At 34.1% G+C, this 17,327-nt stretch overlaps 1 protein-coding gene across 3 annotated transcripts; it reads right to left on the reverse strand.

The window, feature by feature from the left end:
- Positions 1 to 1,785: 1,785 nt before the first annotated feature.
- Positions 1,786 to 14,222, reverse strand: TBPH (TAR DNA-binding protein-43 homolog). Of its 3 annotated transcripts, XM_018548838.1 has the most exons (5): positions 13,604 to 14,222; positions 10,889 to 11,058; positions 10,339 to 10,479; positions 5,689 to 6,620; positions 3,769 to 3,812 (listed from the first exon to the last, which is right to left on the reverse strand). In XM_018548838.1, exons 1-4 carry the CDS (start codon positions 13,839 to 13,841, stop codon positions 5,700 to 5,702), a joined length of 1,470 nt encoding a protein of 489 aa, XP_018404340.1. In that variant the 5' UTR covers positions 13,842 to 14,222; the 3' UTR covers positions 3,769 to 3,812; positions 5,689 to 5,699. The 3 variants fall into 3 exon arrangements, with proteins under 3 accessions (XP_018404341.1, XP_018404340.1, XP_018404339.1); XM_018548839.1 differs by lacking the exon at positions 5,689 to 6,620 and having other exon boundaries at positions 1,786 to 3,812; XM_018548837.1 differs by lacking the exon at positions 3,769 to 3,812 and having other exon boundaries at positions 5,591 to 6,620.
- Between the last annotated feature and the right edge of the window lie 3,105 nt (positions 14,223 to 17,327).

The raw sequence follows: 17,327 nt of genomic DNA on the forward strand, positions 1-17,327 counted from the left end.
TATATAATTTAGCTTTCTTACATACGCTACGTATATAAACAACCTCCTCTCGATCTACATATGTATCAAATACATACTGGACGACTTTTGCTCATTCTCATCTAATACCGCAGTAATCTCCCGTTCGTCTTATGCATTATATTACTCAGTCATCTCATTTTTTCATCTCGCTCCGCCAAGTACACGCGTTCTCAGTGCTCTAAACAGACAACATTATCACTTTGCTAGTAATAAAAACTCACGCCTGTAGTTCTTAGACGACCATTAACAAATACATTCAACCGTCATACACACATGTGCTTATCGAGCAATCCAGTTTGACATTCTCAAAGTTAGAGGAGATGTTTCTCATCTATACACGCGACACGCATATCGATGAGAATTCACGCTAATGAGAGAGAAAGAGTGAGAGAGTATTATCATTAGAATTGTATATTAAGTAGTTATATCGCGTTCAAAAGAAGGAAACTGATGAGAAATCACTGTACGATAAAATAAAAAGCACAACAGTACATACATCTCTTATATAGAAGGATTATATATTTTTATTCTTTCAATTAATATACTCATAAGAGATAATTAGTGTACTCTCTGAAATAGTCAATCTAAATAATTCTTTTAACGTGGTATACAGTGATATCGCGATGTCGAATGCGGTCTTTAAGTTTAACTGCGATACTATTTCGTATGTTAAAGTTATTGACTATAATTGTGAGATGTGAATTGCATCCTTCTTCGTGTTATGACTCTTTCTTTTTCTTTCTTTCTTTCTTTGAAAAATAAATACTCTCGACCAGTAAAGCTATCTTTTTCATTATCGTTCAATCAGGAAACAGTTCAAAAGTCTTTTCATCAAGGATATTTCATTCAAAACTTATGACACATTATACACAGACATATAAGACATTTAAACAGCTTTTCTTTCCGTTTCTTTTTTCAAATCACTCAATTAAAATGGAAAAATTTGATCAAACGATTCAAACAATTTTCTTTCACACACAATCGATCAATAATTTTGACACACCTGCACACTAATGTAAAATTCTCACATAAGCTATTTATGTGTTACATTTTAGATATTTGAAACATAAGTTCAAATCGATAATAATATACAATACGGATAGCTGCGATCAAGTGTTCTCTAGGTGTGTTGCGAGCTATTCTGACTCATACATACACTCTCTCTCTCTCTCTCTCTTTCTCAGGCAATCATATCATTCGTAATTTGTACGCTCCTTCTGAAAATCTTAATATTTTAGATAATCTTTTGCAGATAAAAAATGCTGCAAAATAGAATAAGATGTTGTTTCAACAAAGAACCACACCAAAAAAATTTCTATTCACTTAAAATCTAAAATGAATAAATACTAATTTTTTATTTTAATGTCAATTATTTTTGTACATGAAAATGTATCTTTTTCTTCATAATATTCTTACTATCCGCTCGTACAATGGTGATATTATATAGAACGAAATAAAATTGCTTCCCAAATATTTTGCTAAAGGATATAACGAAAGTTAAAAATATCAAAAACGACTGCATAGTTTTAATCAAAGTACTCTGATTTAAATGAAACTGTCTATTCTCGCAGCAGCAAAATTCGTAATTGTAGATCTCTTGAATATACCAAGGAAAAATTATGTTTCTAAAATAAACAAGAGATCTATCGTTAAAAAGTAATACGTAAGAAATATGAAATATTATAAACAGCTTGAAAACTCAATGGCAAGTTATACATTGTATTACATATTACGCTTTTTACAAATAACGTCTAGCAATTCGGTATGGTTCTCGATTCGTTACAACAAATTATATAATTGGCTTTGGTCTCATGATACTAGGTATCATCTATTACCACATTGCACCCATTAGATCGATTGCCTTAGTTAGTTACTAACTTTGTTCTTGTGACTAAGGTGATCAATCTAGTCTCCTCCTACATTACATTTTTGACGTAGACAAGGAGACAAAATTTAATTATAATTAAATAAAAAAATGTGGTCGTATAGAGAAAGCCAAAACAGCTCAACAAATACTATTAAGTATTTACTAAAGCCCCCTCTATTAAAGAGATTTGCGATGAAAAAAAACTTTAGCTACTTCCGATTTTCCAATAATTTATTAATTGCTATTTAAGAAAATGTATACTTAAATAGAATGAAAGAATAATGCAGATGTAACTCCCCTCGTCAAAGTTCACTTGATTATTAACATTTTTATTGTTTCTTTAGACTTAGGTATGATTTGAAAACTGTACTGGGACATCATTATCTTTGCTGCGACTAGGCAATTTCGGAATCTAAACTAATATCAAATGAGAATGCGTAGAATTTCATGTTTGTGTAGTAGTTATTTCTTTTTGAGTAAGACTATTTTAGTACACATTTCACTGAGTTTAATAAATGCTGAAGTAGCTGAAATCTTTTTAGGACTCAGATCTCGTCAGGTATCTTTGTACATGTAAATTACAAGTTTACCAATTATTATGCTAAGCAATAAATGTATTCGATCGATCAATCTCATCATTGTACAGCTAAGCTCCTCATACATCAACTTCATACGTATTGATTTTAATCATGCTACTATTCATCGGACGCTCACACCTCAGAGAGTGACGCAAAAATCGCGCACATATATTTGAATGATCGAAGCTATCCGCCTTCGATTGTTGTAAACCTAAACGAACGGAATTGTGCTAATTTGTCAAACCAATAAGAGAGTGGGGAAGGTCTCGAAATATTATAATACACGCAGTGGCGATTAGTGCAAAACATTAGAAAAAACGTCAACATACTATAGGCTCTGGCTCTTAATCTTTTTCCGAGGTCGACGCATTTTTGGAAAACTGTCGACCTCATTAGTTACCACCGTTCGTTATGGTTGTTGTATCGGGACCCGTGGATGGAGGATCCGTTTGGTTTTACGAGTAGACCCACGGCCCCGATTGAATTTACTCGTACTTGAGAAAGGTATTCGACTTCTGGTCGCGCTGACCCGGGTGATTCTGCCAGGCGCCCTGGGACGCGTTCGGGTTATTCGGCCCGGGGCCGCCGGTGCCGGGATTGCCAGTATTGCCATCGCCGCCGCCTTGGTTCATCCAGCTGAGAAAGCCAGAATTGCCGCTATTACCAATACTGTTGTTACCGGAGGGCGGCTGGCCCGGTGGGCCCGGCTGGTTCGAATAACCCTGGTCGTTTCCCTGGTTCTGCAGATTACCGATCAGACCCCAGGACGCCTGGTTCAGAGCAGCGGCCACCAATGCCGGATTGACCGGCAACGCAGACAGATTCAGACCACCCATCGCCAGCGGATTCGACATGCCGCCTCCACCACCACCACCGTTGTTTTGACCGGTGATACCAAGGGCTTGTAGATTCGGCATGTCGAGATTACCGCGATTCCCCGGATTGTTCCAGCCATTCGGGCCCATATTGTTGCCCGAATGACCCATATAACGGTTACCCTGATAATTGCCCTGGACGTTATTATCGACGGGTCCCGGCGCGCCCCTGCCGCCCCTCATGTTCGAGTTAACTTGATTATTAAAATTTTTATTGTTTCCCTCGGACTTGGGCGCGGCATTCGAGACGTGTACCGAGACACCCTTGATAATATGATCTTCGCCACAGAGCGACTGAGCGACCTCAGGATCTAAGAAAGTGACAAACGAAAACGCGCGGAAGGGTTTCGGGATGAAAACGTCCGTGACTTCGCCAAATTTGGAGAAATAATCTCGTAGATCGTCCGCGGTTAGATCTTCTGTGCAGCGGCCGACGAAAACCTTGCAGGGGACTTGCTGTATCATTCCTTCCTAAAAAAACGTTATATCAAATATGTACGAGGTTTTCACGGGTATCCAAGTAAAACTTGCGTACAGTGCACATTACTCACAATACCGGCGGCGGTAGAAATCGCTGCAAGATGTGTAGCATTCGTCAAGAGAATGACAATACGTAACATAGATACATTATAGTTTACATCGAGTGTATCACATGCATATATTACACACAATGTTCCGTAGAGACGCAGTATGAAACTTCTCGCTTCCGGCTTAGTACTCTAACAATGTTCCGTCGATTGCAATTAATCTGCACTAAACGTCAAGTTTTATATATAAAATTCTTAAATATTTATTATCTGTCGGTTCAAAAAAAGACGCCGGTTGGCTCGATTTTTTATATGTAAATACACATATGTTATATAATGAACACTTAAGCACTATGACCACTTGAAATCCATGCATCAATCTGTACAATGTCTGTTTCATTATATTCACAATGTAGAGAAAATCTCATGCTACATTACACTGTCTTGATTTGAATAAGCACGTATCTGATAAAATGTGAACAATTATATTCCAGACTAATTATTTCTACCATTAGACAACATATCTGTTATATTTAACAAACATCATGAATTAATGGGAATATATATATGTATATATGTATAAATATTGTTTTCTTTAATATTTACTCAATTAATTATATATTTTTAAAACCTAAATTATCCTTTTATTGTGCGTAGTTATCAAGAAATATTTTCAACAAAGTCTCATAATTTTAAAGAAGAAATATGATATAACAAATTAAGTATTTTGAGATATTTAAACGTCATTTTATAATTTTAAACGTACCGTATAATTTTTTTTACATAATACCACTTCTCTAGTCAGTCTTCATATAAAAGCTATTTATAATTACATCAGCATTTCATATGTTACACTAATTTTGTATTTTATTCAAATCTTGATATGTAACATTTTATTAAAATATGTAACATTTTATTAATTTTTTAATTTGATACACAAAATAAGATGAGTTAATTGGTACAGAAGAAATATTATATTTTCTAAAATTATTACAATTACTTTGTAAAAGAACTTATATAATTTATGCTATTACATATATATCCTTGTCTTAAATAAATGTTTAAACTTCGATTTTTAAAATGCACAATATAGACACTTTAGGTCATAAAATATACAATGTATGTTATTGTTTGAATAAAATATAATAATGTATATAGTACATATGTATTTAAAATTAGAAGACTTGAAAATATCAATGATACAAAAGAAAAATTTATATAATGTTTTAAGAATTATACCACGCATCTTTTTCGTTATTTTCGATATTTCTAAAATAATTCGTGATCATCTTCTAATATTTTTCATACCAATAATAAATTAATAAAATTCAAAATAACACGAAAGAAAATAAATCAGTAAAATGTTAATCATCAGAAATTTCGCCTCTTGCCTCTTGTCCTGACTGTCTTTTGTGTGTGACATGAACGCAACAGTAAAAAAGCATTTGATAACTCAAAAATGTCAAATATTAATAAACGTTCAATTAAAATGACTAATATTTTACGTGTATATATATAATTATATAAAATAAATATTTCAATAAACTGCATCCACATACTGAATACTTTCCAACATTCATTCACACAAATTTTTAACACATTTTATGTATGAAATTTTGTATCGATATCAAAGAAATCCATCAAAATAACACGTTGCAAACAATACGTAACAATAATATCAACATTCATAGCGCTCGTAGATGCGTGGTATAATATGTGCCTGTAGATGCGTGGAATGTGCAATGGATCCTGAGAGAAAATATCATCGTCGTTGCGACATAGTCTATTATTCCCATTAAAACATGATTGATTTTAATTACGAGTTTTCTCTTCAGTATCTTGACGTATCTGCGACATGGTGATCCCTCGATGGCCGGTGCTTGTAATAGCGATCGTAATAGTTCTCTTTCGTTGGGTATCTCGATGGATCAGCGTATCTACCGTCGACTAGATCGCGGCCGTCTGATGTAGCAGCATAGCGGCCATCGACCTCGCGGTTGTCCATCGCGTACCTGCCATCCACTGGTTCCCTACCATCGACGTACCTTCTGTCCATCTCACGACTGTCTACGTATCGACAATCCGCTTCCCGGCTGGGATCGACCGGCAGATGTCGGCTGTCCGGATGTCTCCCATCTGAATAACGCACTTCGTACCTGCAGTCAGCTGCAGCGACGGCATAACGGCCGTCAGCCTGATCGTAGTAGCACCTTTGATCGTACCCGTAATTGTACCTGCTTTTATCGTACTGCTCCGGACAGTTGTCGGCTGAATAAACGACACGTCCCTCGCTGTAGTACCGCGAGCCGTATTCCGCATCGGACGAGGGATACGAGGGATTAGCGGGCGCCGCGGCAACGTTTGCATGCGGTGGCGGCATGTAGCCACGAGAATCATAAGTGGCGGGATCCTCATAGGCGTAGCTTGGCTTCTCATTGTAGGAGTTGTAGGCGGCCTGTTGTTGACCACCACCGCCACCGCCTTCATACTTGTATTTGTTATCATCGTAAGGATAATTCGGGGGATACGACGGGTAGTGAGTGGTTTTGTAATCATACTCCGAGTCGTATCTCGGGGGTGGCGCGCTCGGAGGTGGAGCAGTGGCCTCGGATGACGAGTTTACGTTGGCTACGTACGGCTTCGACGCCGGCACTCGGCGACTACTCGGTGTGTGCACCGGTATAGGTCGGTAGCACTCGTTACCGTGCTTACCCGTATCATACTGACGTGCCATCATTAATCCATCAATATTCTGCAACCAGATTACACCAGCCCTCGACAATCACATACAGACTTGATCGTAATGCTGAAGCACACATACGCATTCGCTCCGCTCAACGCTCCGTAACAACGCGGCACACATCTCTAATTATGTACACGTAAAATGGGGTAATTTTAGCTCAGTCAAGATAACTTTGACTCAAATTTTAAAAAATGTCTAGACACAACGCGAATATTCAATCAATAGATATATATAAAACATCTTAAAACGTTTTGAGGATGTTTAATGGTAGTAAATTATAGCCAGTACTCATAGTTGATTCTTATATTTAAGATTGTCTTAAGTATAATCTTAAGATATCATGAATCAATTAGAGAGCCGAATTAGCATTAAGATATTACTTAAGACGATCTTAAAATAAAAACGGATTATGAATATTGATCAATAGATAATTTTTTTTACATTCGACTGATCAATTTTGCGATTTAAGCTTAAGTAACGATCCATACAATAGTATGTTATATTTCAGGCCGTTGTGTGTGCGCGTAAGCGCACGTGTATGTAAGTATAGTTTTATTACATTATTATATTATCATAAAACAAGACAGTCATATAGGCTATTAACGTATTATTATCAATATATTAGCTTAAAATAGTCTCGAAACAAAAACCAATTACCGGTCTGCGTTTTGATTTTGACATGTGCATCATCAAAACTTGAATCAAAGTATTTTATCCCAATTTTGAGTCAAAGTTACTACATTTTACAGTACTCGAATACGTGTTGATACTCCGCCGATGACGGTGGAACACGCAAACGTAAATGGTTTCGCAGCGCAGAATCTATTCCGCGAAACGTGACACGACGACGTGTGAGCTATTGCACCATTCATTCGCGAGTTTTTTCATTCATGATTACGCATTCTTCCTAGAATCGCCTCGCCAAAATCTTTTCCACGTAACCTCACACGTTCTGGAGAGACTTTACTCGTACGACGCATCGCGGATCTCACAAAATTTGTCAGAAGCATCGTTCCCGTATCACGGTAGCTCGCGCAAAGAGATTCTCGGATCTAAGGAATTGGTTCACGGCTGATGTCCATTTCTATCAGATTAACTTTAATCTCGGTTTAACTTGCTTTTTATCTTCTTTTAGTTCTAAAAATTAGAAAAAGAGTAAATTAAACCGAGATTAAAATTAAATTCTATTGATAGACATGGACATGAGACATACTCCACATACGCGACTGCAAGGTTCTACATTTACATACTTTAACACACAAAATCATACCCGTTACAATATTTTATGTATCCAGGAAGATACGCGCGCTCAAAAACGTGAAAATATTGATCTTTACCTTCAATTACGCTCTCTCAATGCGCGATACATTCCTCATAATAGTCTCATTCACGCGTACTCGGGATATTAACGCAATTTAGCGAGTATTTTAGTTTTTATCAGCGTAAAGATATTTCGAGATAGATAATATATATGAGGATTTTTCTCATTTGAGATAATTGAGGCTTGCGAAAGCTTCGGCCATCTTTAAGAAATCTTGAAGAAGATAACACACGACACGTTAAAGTTTGTTAAGTTGGATACGTTTTTATCGAATAATTTTACTCTCCATTGCAATGCCTCTGACAGGACTATTAATCACTCTCCTAAGGAGATCTCATATCGTTTTAGAGACACAAACATACTATATTATTTACATGTTCACGCAAGCACACCGTTAACGTCGCTCTCTCCACGGCTCACGCACCACACTCGTATAAACATACATTCGTACATACAGACATTTTGCATTCTTTCTGTACAATTCCACCACTTATAACCGTTCGCACATTCACCTATTTATACCACACAGCGAAATATGTCTCATATACATAAAAATAACATATTCAAGAAATATGAGAAAATATTCGCTTAAAGCATTATGTGATAAAATGGAGATAGACAGAAAGATAAGGTATTATCCATATCCATAGTTGTAAGCTCTTATCAATTTTAGCCGATTGTTTCTCACACTACATTTCATTTTTACTTGAAATATTACACGTGTGTTCACATCTGTACATATTTTAGAATGTAAAGATACATATTTTTATAGCAATAGGAAAGATTTGCCTTACATATTAGAAAATTAGGTATTACTTTCTATTCTATATCAAGCGTTTCTTATTTTTTAAAATTTTCCTCTTATGACTGCTAAGATTAATGGAAGAAACAACTTTTAAAAACAAATTGATATTCAAGTATAAAGAAATTAGGTCTAAATCGAGCATTAATAAGATGTTTTCATAAAATAAATTTCAAGTTTATAACATTTACAATGTTAGTACAGCATAAAAATAAAAATATACAAAGAATATAATATTAAAAAATATAAAAAAAATAATGTAATGATATCGAACATTTCCAATTCACAGGTCCTTGTTTAGCAATTCTTGAAGATGTTACAAATCATAGAAATGAATAATCTTATGGTCTATAGTGTGGTGTAATTGTTTCGAAGAATTGATTTTCCTGTTTTCACACATTTTATTACACGATTCACATAAAAACAGGAGAATCAATTCTTTGAAACAATTGTACCACACTATACCACGCTTAGATATAAGATTATTTATTTCTATGATTTGTAACATCTTCAAGAATCGCTGAAAAAGAACCTGTGAGTTCCAAAATGTTCGATATCATTATATTATTTTTTTTATATTATATATTTATATTATACTTTATATATTTTTATTTTTATGCTGTACTAACATTGTAAACTTTAAATTTATTTTATGAAAACATCTTATTAATGCTTGATTACGACCGAATTTCTTTATACTTTGCATTGTAGAAAACGACCGAAATTTAATTAAATTGATATTTATCAGTCAATAAAATAAAGATAAAATTCATGCAGCTTACACTTTTATATTGTATATTCAATTACATAATATAGGCAACGGTACTGCAAAATCAATTAATAATAAAAAGAATAAAATTAATAAAAACAAATAAAATAATAATAAATAAATTCGATATAATAATAATACATTTGATAATACATGATTAAATCAGGATTTGATCTGAGATAAAAAAGAGATAATCTTAAACTATATAAAATGTGATATATTATTATGGTAACTTAATTATAAATTTTGCTATATAACTTTTTTTCGAAAATATGTACAGATTGAAGGCAGGTGTACTTGAAAGAGAGAGAACATATCATTTTAGAAACAATATATAAAATATCCATTTTATAATACACAACACATATGAATAAATCTGAATTCTTGTATATTGTCATTTAATATTTACATACATAATATAGTTATTTTTATTTTTAAATTATTGACAGTAATATATAATTAATGATTGATTATTAACATTAATATTATGTTGTATATTTTATTATTCAATAACACACATTACTGTGTATTATTGAATAACAAAATATACAACATAATATCAATAATCATATCAGAATATATGAATTTCATTGATAAATAATTAAATAAAGATGTTAGAAAAATGTATAACGAATTACAGTATTTTTAAACTTTTGTCAAAAATTATAAAATTTTCTTTAGATACCTCCAATTGCTTTTAAAATGATTTATTCGCTCCTAAATGTCTTAAATCACCGATTTAACGCCTTTTAAGATTTTGTTGTACATTCAAGAAAGCGATAAAAAGTAGCAGAAAGAATTATAGAATTTTCAAGTATATGAGTTATGTTCTTACCTTACTGTTAGGAACCTTGACATCACACCATCTGCCATCTATCATATGACGTTGAGCAAGGCATCTCAACTGCGATTCATAACTTCCAAATCGAATAAAACCAAATCCTTTGCTTTGACCGGATTTTGCATCTTTTTTTACCTACGACAGTATTTAAAGTGATCTTTCATAGTCAAAGGATATTGAACGTTATGTTTATGTGAATAAAATAATCTGTTTTTTATTATTTGCACTTGTCAAAAATACATACACATACATTGTGTATGTACGTCACATATAATGTGTATATAACGTATATATAAATGTTTATCTAATAAAGATTATTTATTACTCTTATTATTATTATTTATTAATTTATTATTTATTTCAATTTAGTTATCATTGTTTTAAAAATCATATTTGTATTGCTTTAAGAGTTATAGTGATATAACTTTCTTATTTATCTATTAGATTAGTAAACTTAAATACATTATTAGTGCAGAAAAACGCAAGATTCCTCCGTATTAGTTTCCAAGCCCAAGCACAAACTTCAGTAAATGCGAAAACTTACCTGTGCCATCAAAACTTCGCCAAACGTTTCAAAGTATTCACGCAAATTCTGTTCGGTTGTTTTCCATGGCAAACCAAGTACAATTAAGTCAGTGCAACGTAACTTTGTTTCCATTCTTTTAGTCTTAGCTGTGGAATTTTCCAAATTGTCATCAGATTTACGTTTGTTCTCTGAAAAGATATAATAGACGTTCATGTCTAACTGACTCGTAATGATTTATAGAAAAAAGTAAAAAAAAATAATAATAAAGGAAAACATTGTTAAAAAGAAAGAGAAAAAAAGAAGAAAAACAACTTAAAGATCTTCGAATTACACATTAATTTTAATATTCGACAACGACGAAACTAATTTTAACAGCTGATTGCAGTACTTTTCTGGATCATGAGAATATTATTCCATTTAGCTAATACTCATCATAAAGTAGACAAATTGAAGTAGTTTTATTAAAGAAGATATACATATAGGAGTATCTCTAAAATGATCCAACATCCTATTAAACGTGATGGATATAATTAAAGAAATAATTGTTTTAAATAGGATATTTTGGGATAACTTGGGTCAAACTCTAACTTTATTGGCGCTTTATAATTTAATAACCAGAATTTGTAATTGGAATTTATTCTCCCTAATAATCTCTAATCTTTTCCTCTATATGCACTAGAAGAAAAAAAAAACTAATTTTATCTGTATTAAAGACAATGAGCCTGTTTCTTAAGTTGAACTTGCACGGTTTATTTTTCTTCCTTTTTTTTTCCCTATGTTGAAGAGAAAAAAATGAATTGTACAGAAGTTCAGTTAAAAAGAACAGACCTAATACTACAGATTGTATCTATATCGAGTGACAAGTCGAACAAAAAAGTTATGCGTTTTGCGAATTTTCCATGCCTGAATTAATTGGCTGCATTTAGCAAAGAAAACTGATCAGTTGATTTTTTTATACTTTATAATACAGTTTTACACTTAGCTCCAGGGAAAAATTAAAAGCAAGAACCAATCATATTAAAGAATCACTGAGCGCTCACTGATTAAATAATTTCTGCTGAATGCAGCCATTGTTAGAAGTCAACGTTTTAGAACATTGCAGTTCACTTGATCACAGAAAGAAATAACTTGAGATTAATATTTCAGAATCGAAGCTTTTCAAGCCTGTTAATTGATTGCCGATTCTTAGATTTATCTGACCTATAGCCAATCATCACACTTATAAAGTTTTATTCAGGCTGCTTTTCGCGTTGATTAAGTGAACTGCAATGTTCACGAAACATTGGCAATTTAAAGCCGTGTATACATGTAGCAAACGAACACCAAACAAGGAATGCAAAAGTTTGTTATTTGTTACATAAAAGTTGGACAAGTTTAATTGCTATGTGCAACGAATATCAAATCTGATCAAATGCTAGTATTCGGAGCAATAGAGAGAAAGAATAAATTGCTCACAAACACGAATGTTTAAATATTTGCGTTCGGTGTTTGTTAGGTGTAAATGTAACTGAACAATGGATCTACATATAGACACGGAGTTAATCCGCATAGTTTCTTTATGAAAAATACCCGTAAAAACCTCAAAAAGTACTCAGTTAAATAAAGGAAGCATTCACACACACTAAAAAATATTCTACTGCTAAAAAAAAAGTTTATGATAACTCAATTTATTTTCGTTCTTTTAAGTGAGTCTTTAACGAAGAATTTTTTTCTTGATAATATTCTTAAAATATATTATTATAAATTTTTGAAAAATTCAAAATAAAAATTTATTTTCTTTTAAAGAATGTTATAAAATTTTATCGAAGAAGCGACTTTATATAATACACACATCGAATTTGTTTTAATTTAATAACCCTGATTGAAGTTTAAACATACTAAAATTTAAAGCATTTTAATGAAATATGATATTGTGACTATATCATGTGCACGTACATAAACTTTTAAGATATTTGAAGTAATTATTACTGTACAGTATGTATTTTTTTTTGTGTATAAGCAAGATCTGCTTCGACTAAAAATACAATTATTTTAGTTTATTTTTATCGCTCCAATTCCTACTGTACTAAAAAAAAATATTTTTAATAAATCATTTGTTTGAAAAATGCCAAATATTTATTTATATAAAAATATATTTATTTGATACAAAAATAACTAGATTTAATTATCATTTATTTTTATTGAGTAAATATTTATTTACCAAGAGTAAATGTTTAGTTAAGAATCTATTGAGAGACTATTTAAATAAATAATTATTAAAATTTGACTAATATATCTGTGTATGTGTGTGTGTTAAAATTTACAGAACTAAAAAAGAATTAGTTGAACCAAGAACAAAGTTAATCTAAAGACATTTACAGAAACAGACATTAGTGTTATAATCATTCAAACAAAGAAGTTGAGCCAAAAGTTGTTCCTGTCAACCAACTGCTTCAGGAGTTGAAGTGGCAGATTCACCACGGCGGATACAGTCCAAGAAGAGTCTCAAGAGAGACTCATGTAATGTACAGTATCCCGACGCTTTCCCGCTCGTGATCGAGAAAAGCGTTATCGCAGTGATCCGATGGATCCCATGACGGTCGGTTTTGAATCATTTCGTTGAGTCGCCTCGACGTCGACGCCGCGAGCACAGCGCCGCCGCGTTATAAATATCACAGGGATGAAGAAGAGAAGAGAAGAGAAGGGAAGGGAAGGGAGGTAGGTACGCGAGTACGTTCGCGCAAATTTTTATACCTTTAGGGAATACGCAGAAGTAGATCGCTTTGCCCCAGCCGTTCTCGGGCGGATGCAGACGACCGTCGACCAATCGTACACCGCGCATCGTACGGGACTCCGGGTTGCGGTATTTGAGGCCGCAAGTACCGGGAAACTGGGCGGATAGGGTGGTGAGCAGGAGCGTGGTGTCGTCCTCGGTCGGCAGCTCGATCGGCTCCTCACCCTCGTCCTCGGCGACCTGAATGTAGGACGACATCGTGTGGCGTTCGTTCGTCACGAAGCTGATCCCTTTATCAATCGGACGGCGACCCTACTGTTGTCCCCGCTGGTCTGGTCACCCTCGCTCTCTTCCTCACTCACTCGTATCTCTCTCTCTCTCTCTCTCTCTCTCTCGCTCTCACTCTTTCTTCCTCGCTTCTCCCGAATTACTCCGCACCCGGTTCGTTTTTCCTAGTTTCGTCCGCGTTTATGCTCGCGTATTACTCGAAAAAGCGGAGTACGAGGAGAATCTTGTAAAACTCGTTTACGCTTAACAACACAACAAACACACACGCGCCACGGTCGCTCGCACCCAGTCACGCAACACCGCACCTCTTTCTCTCCGTTCTTCTTGGTTCTCTTTGACGACACACAGCGGTCGTCGCTGGCGCCACCGGAAGTCAAGCACAGCCGCGCCACGACGTCTGGAAAATTCCACTTTGGCAAGTCCGATACGATGACTCGAATTTCCAGCGAAAAACGCACGTGACGTTGTACTTTCTAATGATGCGCTTGAAAAAAATCAAGAATTCGTAATGATTTATCTGATGACACGCGCGACGAAATCGTTAGGCGTACGGTACGAGATCTAGATGGTTGCCGCGGATGAGCGTCGCGACGCGGTCTATGCGTAGGAATACCGACAAACGCGGCGGGCGCCGCGCACTGCGCACAATGGCGCCGGCCGACCGACAGCGCGCCATCGATTTTCCGGCGAATGCGACATGCCGCTTCCCGGGTCTTCCCGGCTTTCCCGGCTACGAGAATGCCGCTCGGCCCTCGGTTGGCTCACCGGTATAATGATGGAGAATTAAATTTTTTTCGTCATCAGCAATGAATCAATTATTAACGATTATTATTTATGACGAAGGGCGAAACAGTAATTAAGCCAGGTTTTATGAAATGCGTTTCACACAAGACATAAACTTGTATTCTTTTTTTTTTTTCACTGATTGTTATTAATATAACAGGAAAATGCAAGAATTGATATTGATGATTATTAACTTATATTGTGCATAGATGCGGTTTGAAAAATATTAAGTCAACGGCACACAAAGTATTTTTTTTCGCTGGATTGTTTATATTTTAGCAAATTACTAAAATTGCACTCCACGCAAAACACAGGATTTCTAATATAATTATATTGCTAAAATGCATGCAATTCGACAAGGAAATCTACATCGTATATTGCAGACTTTATTATCGACTGCGAGGTTTGTAACTTTCTACAATACCGACGTGAGGCTGAAAAATTTCTATGGTACCTACATAATGCAACCAACAATTTATCTGATCGACGGTTCCAACTACAATTTTATGATGGCGTCACGATGAACGATTATGATAATAAATTTCAAATTAAAACATTCCTAAGCAGAAAGAATCACTATCACGAAAACAAAAAATAAAAATTTTTTGTACGTTATGTATTATTAAATTAATTGGAGTTGATAAGACCGATCCTTATATGTTGTAACGTGTATATCGTACATAACAATTTTCATTTTTCACATTTCCGCTCTAGAGAAAAAATTACGTATATGATGACCTCAACAAAAAATCATGATAACATCAAAATGACAAAAAATGACATAAAAATTGATATTACAACTATTACAGTCAACTATACACAACTATACACTTTTTTTAATCATCATGATTTACTTTATGACTCAGTTAATGTAATATTATTTTTACGTGTTAATATGACTTGTTGGTTTATTTCTCTCAAAACTTTTGCTATTTATGCACGTAGGCACACCTCATTCTATGATAAAACAACAAAATGTATTAAACCGTGTGTTGAAAAATGCATTCTTTTTTTAAATATAATATTGTATTCAAAGTGACATTGCAATAAATTTAGAAAAATATAAATTAATCGATTATTTCTCGAATTATAAGAGAGAGAGAGAGAGAGAGAGAGAGAGAGAGAGAGAGAGAGAGAGAGAAGAGAGAGAATGTAATAATGAAATTACTATTATTAATAAATCAATAGAAGATGCATTTATAAATAATAAAAGTGTAATAAATATTTAAAAGTCAAACGCGATCTTTTTAATTAAAAATTTATAACACGTAATCTGATCACACATAAGAGATATGACTTGAGAGAATTATATTTGCAAAAATGCAACAAGAATTTTGCAAGCCAACAATTCTAAGTGTGAAAGCGATATTGTCTAATCAAGCAATTAGGGCAACGATGATTAATTATAAACTAGAGTAGAGGTTAATTGACGTTGATGAAATTGATCCATATCACCAGACCTCAATGAGTCTCGCAGTTTCAACTGGAGAGAAACTGATCGCTCAACGCTCATTAAATAAATCATACGATGTTACTATCGCTTAATGTTATATTTCATCAATTACTAATTAACGCAGTTATATGCCTTCGTAAAAATAAAATAATACGCACGTTATTTCGATATAATACTTGTAATGCATATATTACAATATATACCTCAGATTTGTAACTATATATCGTATCTTGTTCTAGATCTAGAATAAAAATCTAATAATTCGCACATGCTTCTTTGAGCTGTACATTTATATGTATATAGTACAATTGCGTATTTTTAAGTAGAAAAACTTTAATTTTTTGTCATCTGAGATAAAAATTGACGAGCTTTAAATTAAGAGACAAGCAACACACAATTATCAGTAAAACAGTCGCAAAGATAAAGTCGCAAAGATAAAGAAAGACAAGATGCAGAAGGCAAAAGAAACAAAAAGCAAAAAGTACATTGTAAATTAGTATTATGTATAAGTAAAAAATATAAGGAAAGAGTAACGCATAAACAAAATTTCTATAAGAGACAAAAATTGAAACAATAAGATGTAAAAGAGTTTCGTTGTCTTAATTTTCGTCTCTTAAAAGCTTCATAATCCATTTACGTTTCTGTCACTTTCCCCTTACGTCCGACTCGAATTTTTATTTTTGTCAAGGATACAGCAAGCGTGATTTAAAAGGCGACGCCACCCCGACGTCATCGTGAAGAAGTCTTGAAGAAGAAAGATGAGGATGTTGTAGCCGCTTCGATTGAACGCGCGATTGAAGTGATTCTCAGGGGATTGTCATTGACTGCTGAATACTTACGCAGTCACCACATCGCTTTATGGTCTCGGCTGTGTAAGTAGTTTTGGTGTCACGAGGCACGGCCTTTCGAATTACTCGACGGCGAGATAACAGTCATTCCCTCAGACAACCATCTAGAAATTCTCGTGATAAATCGAAAGGCGGCGACTGCCGAATGCGTTAAACAGGAGTCGAAGATTTATCAGAGTACGAGAGAGGGAGAAAATCGATGTTTATATGCTTCCCATATATTCTTCTCAAGTGTCCAACAATATATAAATAGATTCATAAAATGGATTATACATAAAATAAAAAATTTTTAATATAAGCTATAAACATATAAGATATGTATCATATATAAGAGTTAATGAGTGTGTGCTTTCTTGTGGGTGTATGTATAAG

The sequence above is a fragment of the Cyphomyrmex costatus genome, unplaced genomic scaffold, assembly GCF_001594065.2.
Source record: "Cyphomyrmex costatus isolate MS0001 unplaced genomic scaffold, Ccosl1.0 scaffold75, whole genome shotgun sequence".
NCBI classification, from domain to species: Eukaryota; Metazoa; Arthropoda; class Insecta; order Hymenoptera; family Formicidae; genus Cyphomyrmex; species Cyphomyrmex costatus.